Source organism: Furipterus horrens, unplaced genomic scaffold (assembly GCF_987537825.1).
Source record: "Furipterus horrens unplaced genomic scaffold, mFurHor1.1.pri manual_scaffold_2, whole genome shotgun sequence".
In the NCBI taxonomy this organism is placed as follows: Eukaryota; Metazoa; Chordata; class Mammalia; order Chiroptera; family Furipteridae; genus Furipterus; species Furipterus horrens.
This window is the reverse complement of record NW_028327172.1, coordinates 143233402-143251831: the sequence shown is the minus strand read 5'-3', so window position 1 is coordinate 143251831 and position 18430 is coordinate 143233402. Positions and strand designations below refer to the sequence as shown.

Genomic DNA, 18430 nt, shown 5'->3' with positions numbered 1-18430 from the left:
ATCTGACACTTCAGGTACTCTTGCAAAGAATGGCCCAGGGAAGAGATGGGGCTGATGACAGTTTGACACTAAAAGATACTTAGGATATGTGTTCAACTCCACTTAACAGAAGGATTTTGATAAACATCTGCCAATTGTTCACCAAGGGAACACAAACACCATTAATTTTATTAATAAAAAATGAGAACTGATATCTATATATATGATATATGCCAGGCATCATTCTGATATATCACTCACCGACATAAAATATGAAGAACCATCGCCCCATGTTACACATTAGAAGAATGAGGTAGGGTAAAGTTACATAAAACTTGAGCAATGAAGCTGTAATTCTAATCTCAGCAGCTGCCTTAGAGAGAGCCTCCCATCGTACCTGAAGGATTCGGCAGCCGTCCGTCTCGAGAGACGATGGTGTAGCTTCCTGAGAGTCTATCTGCACCGCCGAGAATGGCTGTTATATAACCTTGAAAAAATTTAATGTAATTAAAATTTTAGTTTCATAAAACTTAGAGAGTATACATCAAAATAATGTTAATGAAAGAATTTTATTTTTTTTACTTACTGAGACAAAAGTCAACCCATAGCTATCATTTAATGGGGAAAAATCATTGGAATAAAAATAATATAATTGTTGGATATTTGATAAAAAAATGTGCTTTTCAAATTTTAATTTGGCAACTTTCTATATGCCACTCAAGTATGTAGTTTATTATAAATAGTTTAGAGCATAAAAAAAGACATTTTTAAAATTAGTGAGTTATATAGTTATTTATGTAAATTAACTAGCTGTCATAATCTAGTGTGCCTCAAGGGGACCATCCATTTTCCATACTCTGTGATTGGCCCACTCTGTGGGTCCAGGAGTGGGGATAGTACATTTCTGCTAATGGAAAACACTGAAGCATAGACTGTATGTAGGCAGAGCATTTGGCAGTGATGCTGCAGAAACGATTTACACTTTGATAAATATTGACTTTTCCATGCAGGATTGGCTAAATAATTTTCAAGGCTCAGTGCAAAAGGAAAATGTTTTTAAAATTATTAAACATTTCAAGACGGTGACAGCAGAGCATTAAATAATGTGTGGGGCCCACCTAGGCACGGAGCTTTGGGTAACAGCATGGGTGGAATATCCAGGAAGCTGGACCTCTTCCCATAGTATCGAAATCTGGGACTTAGGAACACATCTCATAAAAAACTGCACTAGTAAGTTGAAGAGAATGTGAAGGGAATACAAGGAATTGAAAATTTCTGGAAAGTAAATTGAAGAGAATGAGAGGAAAATTACAAGGGAGTGAAAATTTCTGGAAAACAGGATGTGAATGGAAGCATGCTAACAAATGAAACAGAAAGACAAGAAATTGCAGCCCAAAATAATTTCAAGAGAGAAATGCAGCAGAATTGGGAATAAATTTTCCAGGTGTTATCTGGATGTGGGGATGGTAGGTGCAGTGTGAGAAGGTGAGACCAGAAGTAATAGAACGGTACTAGCTGGTGCTCACAATTCATCACTTCCCTCCACCCGCAAAGGCAGTCTTGTGATGACATGAAGGCATAACACTGGGTTCTCACCTCTAAAGAAATTTAACAGACAGCCCCGGGAAAATTAATACCAACCCATGAGGGAAACAAATACACATGAACATAAGAGCTCCCACACCAGCTATCTAGAAAAATCCTCCCAGACCTTCATGCTTGAATATGAAAGGACAAACAAGAATCAGCAGACGGAGAAAGAATTACAGCAGCAAGAATGGCAAAGAACTAGGTAAATACACATAAAAAGGGATAGTTGAGAGAACATAATTTAGTAAACAGAGGTACTCCAGCAAGATGTACACAAAGAGATGTCAGTCAAAACCCAGGAACCAGGTGAAATCAGATAACCACTCAGCTGGAAGGACAGAGAGAATCATTTTAAAGATCCCTAAGTTAGTGGGTTCCTAGTCTTCAAGAATAATTGACTGGATTCCAAGTAATGGAGAGGAGTATAAAGTGAGATCTTTGTGATATCGTAAAAACGATTACAAGAAATTAAAAGTGTATAATGAAATCATCCATCATTCAATAGAAAGCAAAATAAAACGTGACAATTTTGGGTGTAGTACTAGAAAAGAGAAGTTGTTTATTTATTTTGGTATTTTCTTCATGTGATACAGAGGTCCATGGCTGGGCGCTATGTAGTTCTTGACTTTGACGAGCTCATAATATAGCGGGAGACACAATCATGGATATGGGACTCACGGTAGCAACTTCTAATAAGTGGATTCACAACTATAGAAGGAGGCTACTGAGAAAGTTTATTTGTAGCTTCCCCAGGAACCAACCTCAGCTACAACGTTCCATCTACAGCCACTTCCTAAACTTCCCCACTTCCGCCCACACTACTCTCAGCTTCTATATACCAACCGAGTCTGCACTAACACTAATGCGCACGCGCCAACTGCGGTCCAATCCGAATTCCAAAGCCGGATTCCTGGCGGATGAACTACTCTGTAGAGGGGCGGGGCTTCGAAGCCGAAGAGCGGATGCGTTCTTATATAGGCGGAACCTCGCCCTGCGGCCAAGTCTAGTAAACTGTTCTCCTAATTTGGGAAGGGTCGGGCAAGAACGCTAGCTGGGCGTGGTGCTGCCAGTGGCACCGAATGCGCCTGCGCGGAGCTCGGGGACCGGGCGTGTTCCTCGCTCCGGTTCCACTTTAGCCCCTGCGGAGTGCATCTTTCACCGCCGAAGTGTACCCTGCGGGCGCCTGCCGTCTCCACGCCCAACCTGTTAGGTGCTGCCCTCCGCAGTGAGTGTGTGTGTGGCATTGCACTTGACTTTGCTTGCGTCAGGTTGGCCGGAGGGGTGCTGGACCCTTCCCACTCTGCTGCCCCGCCCTGTCCTTCCCCCTGCACCCGGACCCTGCCGGTTGATGCTCGCTTTCCAGGGCCAGGGGAAAACCGAGAGTGCCAGACAGGGTCCCCTCATTTCTGTCCCTGCACTGCCCTGCCTTCACCCACGTGCTGTGCTGTTGTCGTTTGGTACAGATCATGTCCAAGTCTCTGAAAAAGTTGGTGGAAGAGAGCCGGGAGAAGAACCAGCCGGAAGTGGACATGAGTGACCGCGGCATATCCAACATGCTGGATGTCAACGGCCTGTGTGAGTTCTCGGGCAGCGCCTTTCTCTTGGAGGAGCTGGAAGGGCTTCCAAGTTTTCCAAGGAACTGCCGGTCATGGTGTGAGGGATTCTTATGGTTTATATTCCACCCTGTGCTTGTAAACGTCACTTGTCAAGACCTTAGCTCAGGAAGTTTGCGATCAGAATTTGCTCTGTTTTGACTGGAAAATGGTCATGGGAGCCAGGGCAAGAATCACACAGACGATTGCTGCTGTATCTTATTGGTGCTGATTTATGGCTTTCCAGTGGATTATCTACACAGTTTACCTTACAGCCACTTTATTTTTTAATTGAAAGTCATTTCTGAATCGTTCTTCTCTTCTTTTGACATGGTCTTTGGCCCCTGAATAAATGTCATGTGATGAGTGTTCTTGTGCCTGGAGCACCTTAAACGTTTCTTGACTCACTATCGCTTTCTGGGTCTGTGTTCTCTTTAGGTCAGGCTTTTGTTATCCCCAACTTGTATTACTGTGATGTCTTCATAACTTTTCCTCTTGCTTCCCTTTTTACAGTCCCCGTCATTTAATAACTGTTGCTTTCAGTGCTATTTTTCTTGTTACATAGGTCTCTTTGTGTCCTTCTGTCCTTTAAACCAGGGATTACAAACCCAAAGGCTGGTGGGAGACAGGTGAGGATGGTCATGAACCTCTTAAGGGTATCCCACATGCTACTCAGATCCAAACAATCATTACCACCTGAGTATGTTGGCTCAGTGTTGCCCACCCCTCCGTTTTTGTTTTTTTAAGTAACCAAGTACCTAGATGAAATTTACTAGTGTTTAGAACTTGGCAACTAATTTCAATATTTGAAAAAATACTTTATAACGGTGAAACAAAACACTCTTTGGGTTGAATGTGGCTTCAGCATGGACTTTCTCCCTTAAATACTTCTAGTTGTTCATTACCAACAGTAATACTCCAGTTCCCTGGATGTGACATGCAAGGCCTTCCTGACCACAGCCTACCTTAGCTCCCATCCCTTCCATCCATTTAGCATCCCAGCCATTCTGCCTCACTGCCCTTCCTGAACCAGGGCACGTACTTTCAGGACTGTATGCCCAAGTTTTGTCTCCTCCCTCTCCAGTCCTCTTCACCCAAAATATTTTTTCTTTTTATAAAGAGTCAGCTCAGATATCACAGCCTAGGTAAAGCCTGTGTCTCTATCAAGTAGACATAGTTAACCGAAGTCCTGACTAATACAGGTAAAGTGTTAGTTAGACATCCCTTGCTTCATGACTCTTGTTACTTAGGATTGTAATGTGTTTTTTTTTTTTTAATTTATTTTTTAACAAGGTTACTTATTTTATTTTATTTATCTGTTTTTAGAGAGACGGGAGAGGCGAGAGGGAGAGAAACATCAATGTGCAGTTTTCTCTCACCTGCCCCCAACTGGGGACCTGCCGTGCAACCTAGTCATGTGCCCTGACTGGGAATCGAACCAGCGACACTTGGTTTGCAGGCCGTGTAATGTGTTTTTCATGTAGATATCTCTCTTCCCCACTGGGAGACTGGAGGGCTAGAGCTGTGCAATATTCATATTTGCCTTCTTTATAATATTGCCTGGAGCATAGTAGTGCTCAAAAATGTTTGGTGGTTGGAAGAAGGCTGGAATAGGCCTGTGAGTTAATGAGATCTAGACCCAGATGTGACACTGGAGAAGAAGGGGAAGAGTTCAGAGGACCCTCGGAGATGTTGCATTGCTTGTTAGGCATGGAGAGAGCAGAGTCAGAGTGACTTGACTCCATGGTTTGTGCCTGGGACAGAGATTGGGGTTGCTGCAATTGATGTGCCTCTGAAAAGGAGATGAAAAGTTGTAGACAATTCCCACTCGGTCCCTCTTAGGAAGATACCTGCCATTAAGCTTCCCTTTTGTACTCATTAACATCTCAGCCTTCTGGTATGTGTTGGCCTCTCTCAGTGGTGATGGTTTCCTGGTGACAGCAACAGAGCAGATGTCTCTGGTACTGAATTGGCACTTGTGGGTCTCGATGTGTCCCCGAGCTGCCCCTGCCTGGCTCTGCTGTGATCCTGCTGCTATGGAGAGGGGAGATGGTGAGCGTCCAGGAGAAGGCCTGGCTCTGTTGAGCTTTTGGCCCTAAGGCTGAATGGTGCTCCTTGGCACCGTATTTCTCATGGACTTGAAGAAAGAGGTAACTTTCAGCAGAAGAATACTTTTCAGGCTTGAAGAGGATTTTTTCTTTAATAGTGGTATGGTTGTTTTGGTTCAGTTGCATTATGTCTTTGAGGCTTTGGCTTTTATTGAAGAAGAAAAGATAGTCACTTGCTTCCTGAAAGACATTTCTGATATAATATGAGGTGGTGAAAAATGAGGTTATTCTTAAATTTTCCTGGAGAAGTAGCTTAAGGAGAAATTCAGTGGAAGTGAATTTAGCCTCTGTAGTGTGTGTAGACTCAAGGAGGGGCTGTAATTCCCTGGCTGCTGGACTTCTGGAGCCTAGAGGGTTCAGAAGCCCATTCCTCATCTGGTATTCATGTATCAGTAGTGCATATAATACTTACTATACATGTTCTAATATTTTACATATTAAAATATTTGGCATGGTTATATTAATTGTAGTTAAAGAAGTCCCATATTCCTATACTTATACCATTCTAACTGTCATGATGAGGTTTTATGCATTAGTGTTGGGATTAAACTCAGGATAGTTCATTTGCATGGACAGAGAGTGGTTATTGTGTCTCATACTTTCCCTTCATTGTCCTTATGTTTTTTAATTTCTCAAAAGATAAGCAGGAATTAAGTTCTGAAGATAAGAGTGGAGGTTTTGTGTTTATTCTCATTGTATGAAATGTCCATCTTTCTGCTTGGGAGAATTGTGTCTTATAAGTGCAGCATTTCCTCTGAGACAGTAAATTGCCTTAAATGTTTTCAGGAGCTTAGGTATCAAAAACTTTCTGATGGAGAAAACTTCCTAGGCCAGAGACAGCCAGACAGGTTCTAGAATTTTCTGCCAGATTCTAGATATGGTCACATTGTAACAGAACCCCTGGGCTGCTCCAGTTGAAAGAGAACCCAGGGGCTGTTTAGTTAGGGGCCCAATTGCCCGCCGCCAGCAGCATAACTCTCAATACCAGAGTTTGGTGAAAAGAAAAAGAATTGTTTATTTAATAGTTATATAGATTTAGATTATTTGCGGATTTCTACTGTTAAGTCTTATTTTCTTTAAAACACCCACAAACACACAGTTCTGCCTCCCCCTACCACACCAGGCTAGTTTTAGAAAAGTCAAAGATATAGACTTCCTTCTTCCCAGACACAGTTCAGTTTTACCAGCAGCTCCCAATCATTCGAGCCTGACTGGGGAGGTTTTGCCTGTGTTGCAGTGGGTACTCTCCAGCTCTTAATGTAGAACCATGTGGAGTTTCCAGCCTCCTTTCAAAGTGCATAGGGTTCTCCCTTTCCTTTCAAAGCTGCATAGTGTTCTCCTCCTTCCTTGCAAACTGCGTGGATCTCCTCTTCTCTTCTCAAAACTGCATGGAGATCTTCCTTCCTGCAAACTGCGTGGATCTCCTCTCCTCTTCTCAAAATCACATGAATATCCTCGCTAAAAATGTCTGCTGCCTATTTTTAAACCCCTGACCACGTTTTCTGATGTAGTGGGTGTGGTAACCAGTTCTGACCATTCACAGAACCTTGCACAGGCTCTGTATGCTCTTTCCATACCATTCCATGGTCAAAACACCTTCTGTCTTCTTGGGGCCTTGGAAGAACCAAAGCCGTTTGCATAACTGAGACACTAAGCTTCTAGCCATAGTCATGCAAAGGCATCTTAAAAGTTGTTCCCATTTCCCCATCCCCCAACCCACAGGCTCTGGGGGTTTTTGGACATCCTCACTCTGTAACAACATCCTGTGGTTAGAGGCAGAAGAGGACAGTGCTTGTGAGTGAGGCCTTGGAGTTCAATAGAGAGGCTTCAAATTCTCCATCTTCTGCTTACTGCTATGAAACTTGAGCGAGACTACTTAACCTTTCTGAGCCTCAGTTTCCTCATTGTCCAAAGGAGATGTTTTCAGTGCTGAGTGCACTGATGTATTGGGTTGGCTAAAAATTTTGTTTAGTCTTTTCCTTACGGTGGCTCTAGTAGTGCTTAGATGTCTTTAACTTCATTTGAAACAATTTTCTTAGACTGTATGGTGACAGCTGTCATATCAGCATGTATTTAAAAAAATAAATCAGAATTGGTCAATTTCTGTGCAGCGATTCTAATATTGAAGATGAAAGAAAATATGTAACATTTTCAGTGTATTATACTTTATTACTTCAGGAAAGGTAAAAACACAACTGAAACACAAAAAAAGATTTGTGCAGTGTATGAAGAAGGTGCTGTGACTGATTGAATGTGTCAAAAGTAGTTTGCAAAGTTTCTTGATATTATTGACATTTTGGCCAAATAAATCTTTGCTGTGGGGCTGTCTTATGCATTGGAAGATGTTGAGCAGCCCTGCTGGCCTCTACCCACTAGAAGCGAATAGCAGGAGAAAGCTGACATACTCAAAATACCTAAATCAATAGTTATTGGTGAAAACGAAAAATATGTCTTTTATTTTACGTAAAAAAACGGATGTTTGGACCAACCCAGTATGTCAACTGCTGAGCACTATGCCTGCTACTGAGTGTGTTCACGTGACATGTTATTAACTGTTAATGGGAATTTCCAGGTGAGCCTGGTAAGCCTCAGATGTCATCAGTTCCCCTGCAGTGGCCTGAACCAAGAATATCACTGTTAATTTCACCAAGTGAGACATTTGTATCCTGTGTTGATGTTTTTATGTGTTTTATTAGACCCTGGAAGATTTGGCACTTTAGGATTCTTATAGATTTAGATTGCTGTTATTTTTAAAATTATCCCTTAATTTTTATTTTTCTTCATTTTTTTCTATGTTGTGAGAAATGCTCACAATAAAAAAACGGGGACACGGGACTTGAGCAGCAAAGCAAAGTGTTTATTCACGAGTCTGCAGAGTCGGGTGCACCGCCAGCCAGGAGGATGTGTTTGTGAAGTAGACAAAGAAAGCTGGTTTTATAGTAATGCGTTTAGCTCTCCCTCCCCTCTTCCTCTCCCCTGTTTCTCCATTATTGGTTAATCTGGGTTCACAATCTAACGCAATTAACTACTTAACTCGGGGTGTGATTAACTAAGGGTAATCTAGTTATAGATCTATCTCCAACTTATTTGGAAAGATATCTAGCTACATCTTCTCATTTCTCCGTGTTTGGTGACAACACTGTTCCTCCTTTTGATCCCAGAGATGTGTGAGGAGCTGCAGAATGTCATTTACTCGCCCCTTTTCCATGATTCATCTGTTAATTATCTCCTACTGGTTTGAGAGTCACTAGCTTGCTTCTTTATCCCTAACAATGCCCCCTCTCCTTTAGAAAATTGACTACTCAAGCTTCTAATTTGTCCCTTCAAAACTCATGAGAATTTCTCGTTTCTCTGCCCCATAGCAAGGATTTTCTTCAGCCTCCAGAAGGAGGACATTATTCCGTTGGTAAATTACTGGCATCTGTTTAGTTAGTGCAGTCTCAATTAATCTCCAAACTAAACCTCTGATGCAGGGAATAATACAGCAGCCTAAAGCAGTAAGGATGCCTGCTACTACTATGAGGGAGGGGAGACAAGAGCTGATGTGATCATTCCTTTCCGATTGCCAATCACAGGGCCTTTGCTGGAATGATATTTAACAGTGGCAATTTGACAGGTCCTCCTTGCCTGTAGATTAAACATTTTTGAAGATGTTACAAACCTACTTTTAACTTCTTAAACTTTTAAAGACATCTGCACTAGTTTATAGCCTACCACTGAGCATTGTGATTTTCCTCATATCATGATTTTTCTCCTTACGATTACCCTCCTTGTCATTAAAGGGACTGCACTAAGTCCAGTTTTAATTTAGCCCGTTCATTTGTGTAAACACAAGAAGAGCAGCAGTTGATCACATGTAATCTTTTAAGTCTGCTTTGCTGGAACTCACATGAGGAACCTTCAGGGTGACCTTTAGTCAGCCCTCTGGGCACAGAAGCTGAGCCACACACTTGCCATCTGGCCTTGCCTGTAAAACCCATGCATTTTCCAAGTCCTTCAGGTTTTCCATTGTGCCTTAAGGTTCCTCCTAGCCATCTTTCAGGAAAGCAACCTTCGTTCCTTCCCTAGAAAGATTACCATGAACCGCACAACCAACCAGGATATCAGGCTTTTTCCTCCTTGGCTTTTATTAGCCCTGAAAGTCAACTCCCGTTCCTCAGGGCTTTCTGGTAACAACCAGAGCCTAGGCATGCCTCCTTCAGGCATGACATCCCAGTCAAAGTCTTTGCTGACAAAACCAACATTAGCAACTGGTCTTATTAGTTTTATGCAAAGGAACCTTATATCATTTTTTACTTCTTAGGATTTCAAATAATGGAGGGATCAGGTAGAGAGAAAAATATAAAGGTATGAAGGAAAATCCTTGTCCTTCAAAATTGTGTTTTCATGCATTATACCTTCCATTACTAAAACCATACAATTTCTTTTCAAAACCTTTATAAACTTCTAACAAACCTTTTTCATTTTCATACCTTACACTTCCCCTGGTTCCCTTTCTTTCATGAGAAGTTTAAACTTTCCCTGGGAAACCTCAATTTTTTTCCTTTCAGAGCATAAACAGAGCAATAATTCAAAACACAGACAGCTAGGCCCTCTCTCTCCAGTATGTCCACTGGCCTCCTAGAGAGACATGCCCTTGGCAGAGACATATTCACTTGCCCAGGCTGGAGCACTCAGCAGCCCTGAATAACCCTTCCTGGGTCCTGGGTGGCAAAAGGAATTTTTGCCGACCGGTTTACAGATGGCCTTTCCTAGGTCTCATTGTTCAAAAACAGATACAGAGATTTCCACAACAGAACAGACCAAAATATGCTTTTATAAAATCAGAACACAAGGAGCTGAGGTTTCCTTTTACCAGGATAAAACTTCCATAACTTTCATTTTTATCATTACGACTTTCACAAACTTTCTAAATACACTTTACTTCTTTAGATTTAACCATAACATGCTTCCAATCCTTTCTCTATTCCACACTGTGAAGGACTATACTCAAACTCAATATCTGGCAGATAAAAGTTTCTAGATTTGCAGAGATATCCTGCAGCTTTTTGAAGTTCCTGCTTCTCCTCCTCTCTACTAACGTACACTTTCTGAGCTTTCCTGAGGAGTTTTTCAATTGTTCTATCTGGCTCATTCATCTACCTTCTGCAGTTTCTTACAAATTTCTAGCTAGTTTCTGTTACAACGGTGACTTTTAAGAGTCCCTGCCCTACAGCGTTCTCTGGATTTAGACCAGAATACTTTCTCATCTGTTCCCTGAGCTTCTGTAGGAATGCTGATGGATTTCATCTCTTTCTTGCTGTATCTCTAATGCCTTGGAGACATTCTGTGCTTGGGGAATGGACTCCTTGATTCCCTTGATGATGAGGCTCCCAAGCTCTCTCATCTGAGCCCTCTCCTCTGGCCTGTTATTATCCTATTCAGGGTCTATAATGGGAAACTTCCGTTCGGCTGGGACAATTCCCTGAGCAGCAGGATGTTCCCTTTCCCAAATACTCATAGCAGCCCATTTGATCATTCCCCTCTCTTCCGCACTGAAGATGTCTAATATAGACATTAATTCCAACCACATGTATATGCTGTGTCCAAGGAACTGATCTAATTGTTCTGCCAATCCAAAGGGGTCCTCTATCAAGTGCTTCATATCGCACTTGAAGTTTCTAACTTCAGTGCTTGTTGAAGGAGTATTTGACATATCCAATTTGTCCTGTGCCCATGGAGACGTCCCTAAGGGGAAACATTGGCTGCTCTGAGGGAATGGGAAAATTCTTCAGGTTTTTCTTACATTGTTCTAATTCTTTTCTTAATCTAGGGTACGTTCCGGCCAGTGCTGTGGGTGTTGTGGGCATGGCTACAAGTTGGGCACCTGTTAGGTGTCCCTGGCCTGATTTGTCTATACTGTCTGCCCGCGGTGCCTGTGCCTAGTTGGCTGCCAGCTCGCCAGGGCCATAAGATAGTGGGAGACAGGACAGAGGGTCCCAGGCTTTATCTTCTTTTTCTTCTACAGAGCAGAGACCTGTAGACCTAGTGGTAGGTTGTAACCAGCAGAGAGCATATTCCTTCTCTTCCTTAAAAGCTGATGCCTGATCATTCACATATAAGATCGGGGCTTGACAAACCCAAGTTTCATCAGACCCAAACTGGTGCCAGAAAGCAGATTGCCCCTTATTGGGTTCCTTTGGCCAAAGGAGATAGTAATATTTTACCATTTTCTGTTTTTTCTTATTCTGGGCCCTGGGATCTTCTCCCCAATGCTCTAACATTTTCCCTACATCTTTAGTTTCCCTAGGCTTAGAATTTTTATTTCCCATCCTCAGTCGATTCCTGTGGCTATGGCTGAATCTGGTTGTGTCCTCAACCCCCTTACTGGAGATTTCTTGTATATGGAAATACCGTGAGCTCAACCCCCCATATTGGAGGTTTCTTGCCTACGGCCCGTGAACTCACCTTGCCTTATTGGAGGTTTCTTGTCCATGCCTTGTGTGGTCAACCCCCAATAATGGAGATTTCTTGAACACAAACCTGTGAGCTCAACCCCCCGTTTTGGAAGTTTCTTGCTCACAGCCCTCAGCCACACACACACATTCGATCTCCGAGGCAGTAATTTTCTTACTTGGCTCGTGCACGAGGTTGCCTGGTTACTGCAATGTTTGCCTTTGTTTCCCCCCTGTGTCAGTTCTACTACTGTCCCAACAAGAAGTCTCGGGTCCATTTCTGGACACTGTGAGGTGGGTTGAGCGGGCTACCCAAAATCGGATAGGATGTGTCTCCCTGCCTCAGCTCAGAGCCCCTTCCTGCACACAGGTGGAGGATCCCAGACGAGCCCCCAAATTGTGAGAGATGCTAACAATAAAAAGAAAAAAAAAAACAGGACACAGGACTTGAGCAGCAAAGCGAGGTGTTTATTCACGAGTCTGCAGAGTCGGGTGCACCCTCAACCAGGAAAATGTGCGTGCAAAATTGACAAAACTGGTTTTATAGTAATGCAATTAGCTCCCCCTCCCCACTTCTTCTCCCCTGTTTCTCCATTACTGGTTAATCCGGGTTCACAGTCTAACTCGATTAACTACTTAACTCGGGATGTGATTAAGGGTAATCTAGTTACAGGTCTAGTCCCTGGCTGGTTTGGCTCAGTGGATTGAGTGTCGGCCTGCGAGCTAAGTGTCGCTGGTTCGATCTTCCAGTCAGGGCACATCAGAGAAGGAAAACTCTGACTCCAAAAAACCTCCGCTGCCTTGCGGCATACCTCTTCAGGGGAAAGGCTAAGGGAGTAAACCCCGACAGAAAATCCGGAGCCGGAGTCCCTAAGGCGGTTTGACATTGTAGTCAACACCAGCAACTCCTGCGGCGCACCTGAAGCCAAGCTGTATTGACTTCGTCTTTCCCTTGGACCCTTCAGCTGCGAAGAGAGGGGGGGTCTGCTGCATGGGCAACAGCAGACCCTCCATATCACCCCGCCCAGGCTCTGTAGCTTCAGCTTCACTGGAGAGGACACTCCAGCGTCATCGCAAGACGTCGATTCAACACGGGAGGAGACAGATACCGTGTCACTCCCGAGTCGGACTGCACAACCATTCTCGGCGGTGCAGATAGACTCTTGAGAAGCTACACCATCGTCTCTCGAGATGGACGGCTGCCGCCGCCGACGAGTTACAGGTCTATCTCCAACTTATTTGCAAAGTTATCTAGCTACATCTTCCCATTTATCTGTGTTTGGTGATGACAATCTTCCTTCTTTTGATCCCAGAGATATATGTGAGGAGCTGCAGAATGTCATTTACTCGCCCCTTTTCCATGATTCATCTGTTAATTATCTCCTACTGGTTTGAGAGTCACTGGCTTGCTTCTTTATCTCTAACATACATGATGTGTATTCTGCACACATGTTCTTCTTAAAGCTTCCAAGAGCAATGACACTGATTTTGTTCTTTTTATTAAAGAAATTTTACTGCAGAAATTCTCTTCCACACAGCAGCTGTCTTCACCTGGATGATAGTTACTTTTGAAGGGTCTGTAATCAGCTTCCAGGAGCCAAGAATCCCATCAGTAGCCTAGAAGACTTTTCTTGTTTCTTTTATTTAAGTCTTTTGTGATGCTTTTATCTCTTAAAGTTTATTGCCTTCTAGGTGTTCAGGCCTTTATCAGTTTTTTTTTTTTCAGGTTAGATTAAAATATCTTTCAGATCAAATCTTAAAGAAAAATAACCTGCTTCAGAGGGAGTAATCTTTCTAAAGGACCCTACAAAATAATCCACAACAGTACTCATAGGTTGTTATCTGGAAGGGCTGTTTCCAAAGCCACATTAAACCTGGAACTAGTCCCCCCTGTTAGGAATGAACAGTTAAGGACAAACCTCGTTTTATTGCACTTCACAGATGTTGCATGTTTTTACAAATTGAAGGCAAAGACCCTCTAGCACAGTGGTTCTCAACCTTCCTAATGCTGCAACCCTTTAATACAGTTCCACTTGTTTTGGTGACCCCCAACCATAACTAAAGCATAGTGATTAATCACAAAAACAGTATGTAATTATATATGTGTTTTCTGATGGTCTTAGGCGACCCCTGTGAAAGGGTCATTTGACCCCCAAAGGTGTCACGACCCATAGGTTGAGAACCACTGCTCTAGCAGGAAAAAGATTATGCCTTGCTCTATTGCGGTACTTTTGTTTCTCCAAGTTGTCTGTATATGCCCACCTTTGTGTTTTTTTCCTAATTTTTTATTGTGTTATATTTTTTGCATTACCATTTAACCCCCTTATGCCCTCCCACCCTGCAATCACTACACTGTTGTTCATGTGCATGAGTCCTTTTTTCTTCTTACTCAACCGCTCTACCTTCTAACCTTCCCCCTACTAGCTGTCATCCTGCTCTCTATCTATGAATCTGTCTCTATTTTGCTTATTTCAGTTTGTTCATTATGGGGCATTAACATAATGCAATACTGCTGAGTATAAAAAAGAAGAAAATTGTACCCTTTGCAATAGCATGGATGGACCTGGAGAACATTATACTGAGTGAAATAAACCCGTCAGAGAAAGACAAATACCATATGATTTCACTAATATGTGGAATCTAATGAACCACCTTTGTGTTTTGAAACCTGCACTTTCTTGGCCTGGGAACCCCTTTTCTCTTTCCCCTTGTAACTGTTCCCTCCCTTGTCACTTAATGCTTATAGAGAGTGCCTTATCCCTCCACATGACTTCATTCTTGTGTCACCTCCTCTGATGAGCTCCCCCACCATCTCATCCACCCTGGTTTAAGTGGCTCTTGGGCTGGTGTGCTTGCTTCTGTTATCTCTGTACTTGGCATTGTGCTTGGGGAAAGTTGATTGAAGAATGCTGTTGCTTTAGTTACAAATTCAGGTGAGCTAGGGAAAGCATAGCACAGGCGAGGGAATGTAGCCCCTGTCTCCCTCCCACGGGCTTCTCTCTAGCTTTCCAGAGAGAGAACAGTTTACAACCATCGGAGACATGACAGAACTGTTCAGTCTTCAATTTTTGATTTTAGGGCAGAGTAAAATCTGAAAATGTTTCATCCAAGTAGGAAATAAAAATAAAGAAAAATTGTGATCCCTTTGGTGTAACTGATCTAATAATGAATGACCTTTTATGGTTTTTCAGTCATTTGACATTTCAGTACTAGCCAGCCATGGCCTCTTTTTTTTTTTTTTAATAGCGGCCTGACCTTGGGCAAGTCATTTAACTTCTCTGTGCTTCAGATTGCTCATCGGTGAAACAGAAATGGTAAGAGTAGCTACCTCATAGCATTGCTGTGGGTCATCGTCTATAAAGGCACTATAAAGTGCCTAGTATCCATCTAGCATGTCTCAGTCCATTTATTCAGGCTGCTGTGACAGAATACCATAGGCTGGGAGGTTCATGGTTCTGGAGCCTGGAAGTGTAAGATCAAGGAATGGACAGATTCGGTACCTCGTGTGGATCTACTTCCTATTTCATAGATCACCGTCTCCTCACTGTGTTCTCACATGGTAAAAGGGACAAGGGATCTCTTTGGAGTCTTTTATTATATTCATGAAGGCTCTACCCTTAAAGACCTCATCATCTCCCAAAGGTCCCACCTCCTAACACCATCACAAAATGGGGATTAGGTTTCAGTATATGAATTTTAGGGGGAAACACAAACATGAAGTCTATCTCATGGCACATATTAGTCTTAATATTCACTATTGTTAATATTTTCAACTTTCATCTACGACTGTATAAAGTATGCAGTTTTTGGCATTCTTGGTCAAGGTACTTCTCCAGTGGTCTTCGCCTGCTTGTCTCACTATTCCATCCTTTCTGGGTACCTAGTGCTCATTACTCACCTGACGGAGCTTTCCCCTGGAGAAATTAGGTGGGTATGCCAATGTGATGGGGTTGGGAGAAAAACAGTGGCCTTACATGGCCATTGTTCAGAGCCATGGACAGCGTGGGAAGTGGCTCAGGGAACAGCAGCGTGTTTCACAGGATTTTAGTTGTAGTGTGCTTGTGTCTCTTGAGAATGATAAACAGACATCAGGCATAAAAACTGTTGGCAATTTTTTAACTAATAATTAAGATAGCATATGTCATCCAATAGCTATTGAATTTATTTATTTATTTACTTATTTGTGATGGGCACTGTCTAAGCTTAGTCTTTGGGAGTTTTCTCCCTGTTGAATCTTTAAATTATCCAGTGATAAATAATATTTTCTATATTAAGAAAATTGTAAGCTATTTAATGGATCAGAAGTAGTTAGATTTTTACCATAAGAAACCATAACAGCCATTCTTTTGCCATTATAGCCACCTTTTAATTGTGATATTCAGTTCTAGGGTTGATATGGATAATAATTGAAAGCCAGATCCTGGCTACTTTTTTCATAAATCTACATGAACTTGATTTAAAGAAATTTGATCTGGATACATGTGATCTACTATTACAAAGCAAAAAGTAGAATTGATTTTTTTACATCATATAAACATCTGTTCCTTCATTGAATAGCAAGTATGTGTAGGTTGAATTAATTTTTAAGGGTATAAAAATATGGCTTTCCAATTTTCCGAGCACCACTTATTGAAGAGGCTTTTCTCTTTATTTTTAGTTAAAATATTTTTATTGTATTTTTTCCATTATTGCTTATCCCCTTCAAATCCTTTTACACCCTTCCCACACACAGTCACCACACTGCTGTCATGTCCATAAGTCCTTTTTCCTTTTTGCGCAATACCTCTACCCTCTAACCTCACCACAGAGTTGTCATCAGTGCTCTATCTATGAGTCTGTCTCTATTTTGCTTGTTAGTTCAATTCGTTCATTAGATTTCACATATGAGCAAAATCATATAGTATTTGTCTTTCTCTGACTGGCACATTTCACTTAGCATAATGTCCTTCAGGTCCATCTACACTGTCACAAATGGTAAAATTTTCTTCTTTTTTATGGCTGAGTACTATTCCATTGTATAAATATCTCATAGTTGTTTTATCCATTTGTTAATGGACACTTGGGCTGCTTCCATATCTTAGCAATTATAAATAACACTGCAATGAACATAGGGGTGCTTATATTTTTTCAAATTAGTGTTTTCGGATTTCTTCAGATAAATTCTGAGAAGTGGAATTGCTGGGTTGTAAGGTACTTCATTTTTAAATTTTTTTTGAGGTATCTCCATACTGTTTTCCACAGTGACTGTACCAATCTGTGTTCCCACCAGCAGTGCAAAAGGGTTCCCCTTTCTCTGCATCCTTCCAGAACTTGTTGTTTGTTGATTTATTGATGATGGCCATTCTGACAGGTGTGAGGTGTTGGGAAAATTGAATAGAGACGTGCAGAAAAATGAAACTAGACCACTTTCTTACATCACACACAAGAATAAATTCAAAATGTCAAAAGACTTAAATGTTAGACCCAGAACTATAAAAATCTTAGAAGGAAACATAGGCAGTAAAATCTCAGATATTGTTCATAGCAATTTCTTTTTTTGCTATATCTCTTCAGGCAAGGGAAACAAAATAAAAATAAATAGACTACATCAAAATAAAAAGTTTTCGCACAGCAAAAGAAACAATCAACAAAATAAAAGACAACCCACTGATTGGGAGAATATTTGCTGATAACTCTGATAAGGGGCTAGCATCCAAATTTATAATGAACATATGAAACTCAACCCCTCCCAAATAATCCAGTTAAAAATGGGCAAAGGACCAGAATAGACATTTCTCCAAAGAGGACATACAGATGGCTGATAGACATATAAAAAGATGTTCAATGTCACTAATCATCAGAGAAGAGGCTTTCTTTTCTCCATTGTGTATTTCTGGCTTCTTTGGTGAAAATTTCCTGCCCACATACATGTGGTTTTATATCTGGGCTCTCAGTTCTGTTCCATTGATCTGTGTGTCTGTTTTTCTGCCAATACCATGCTGTTTTGATTATTGTAGCTCTGGTCTAATATCATTTGTGACAACATGGATGGACCTTGAAAATATGCTAAGTGAAATAAGCCAGTCAGAAAAGCTAAGAGCCATATGATTTCACTCATATGTGGGATCTAAAACTGAAACTCATGGACAGCAGTGTGGTGATTGCAAGAGGGAAGGGAGTAGGAGGTGGGGGATGGGGGTGCCTAATATATGGTATTGGAAGATGGTTTGACCTTAGGTGGTGGACACCCAGTGCAACATACAGAGCTAGTATCATAGAAATATATGCTTGAAACCTATATGATCTTATTAACCCATGTCATTCCAGTTAAATAAGTGAATGAATAAATAAGGAAAGAAGAAGAGAAAGAGAGAGAGAGAAAGGAAGGAAGGAAGAAAGGAAGGAGGGAAGGAAGGAAGGAAGGAAGGAAGGAAGGAAGGAAGGAAGGAAGGAAGGAAGGAAGGGAGGGAGGGAGGGAGGGAGGGAGGGTGGGAGGGAGGGAAGGAGGGAGGGAAGGGTGGTCCAGGAACAGTCTATCTAGATCAAGTGCCTGACCAGCAGGGGTCAGTATTGAGCCTCAGTGATTTCCTCAAGCCCATCATTCACTCCTGCCAGCGTGGGCCTGAGGCCTTTGCTGCAGGCCCAGGGTCCTCTGAATAGAGAGGGTCTGATCACTTAGTGAGATTCCCAGTGAAAGGTGGGGTGAATGGAATTTGCCGTTTTCCCTTCAGCATATTTCATCAATGTG

The 18430-nt window shown here is 42.0% G+C and overlaps 1 protein-coding gene across 2 annotated transcripts in view; it reads left to right on the top strand.

The window, feature by feature from the left end:
* The first annotated feature begins 2533 nt into the window (after positions 1–2533).
* Positions 2534–18430, top strand: part of RSU1 (Ras suppressor protein 1) — a 202520-nt gene continuing 186623 nt past the window's right edge. Inside the window, exons 1-2 of one of the 2 annotated variants that reach the window (XM_090268019.1) lie at positions 2534–2802; positions 3033–3144. In XM_090268019.1, the coding sequence (XP_090124145.1) occupies positions 3036–3144 (109 nt within the window). In that variant the 5' untranslated portion in view covers positions 2534–2802; positions 3033–3035. The remainder of the gene's footprint in view (positions 2803–3032; positions 3145–18430) is intronic. The other variant, XM_090268018.1, reaches the window with a different exon arrangement.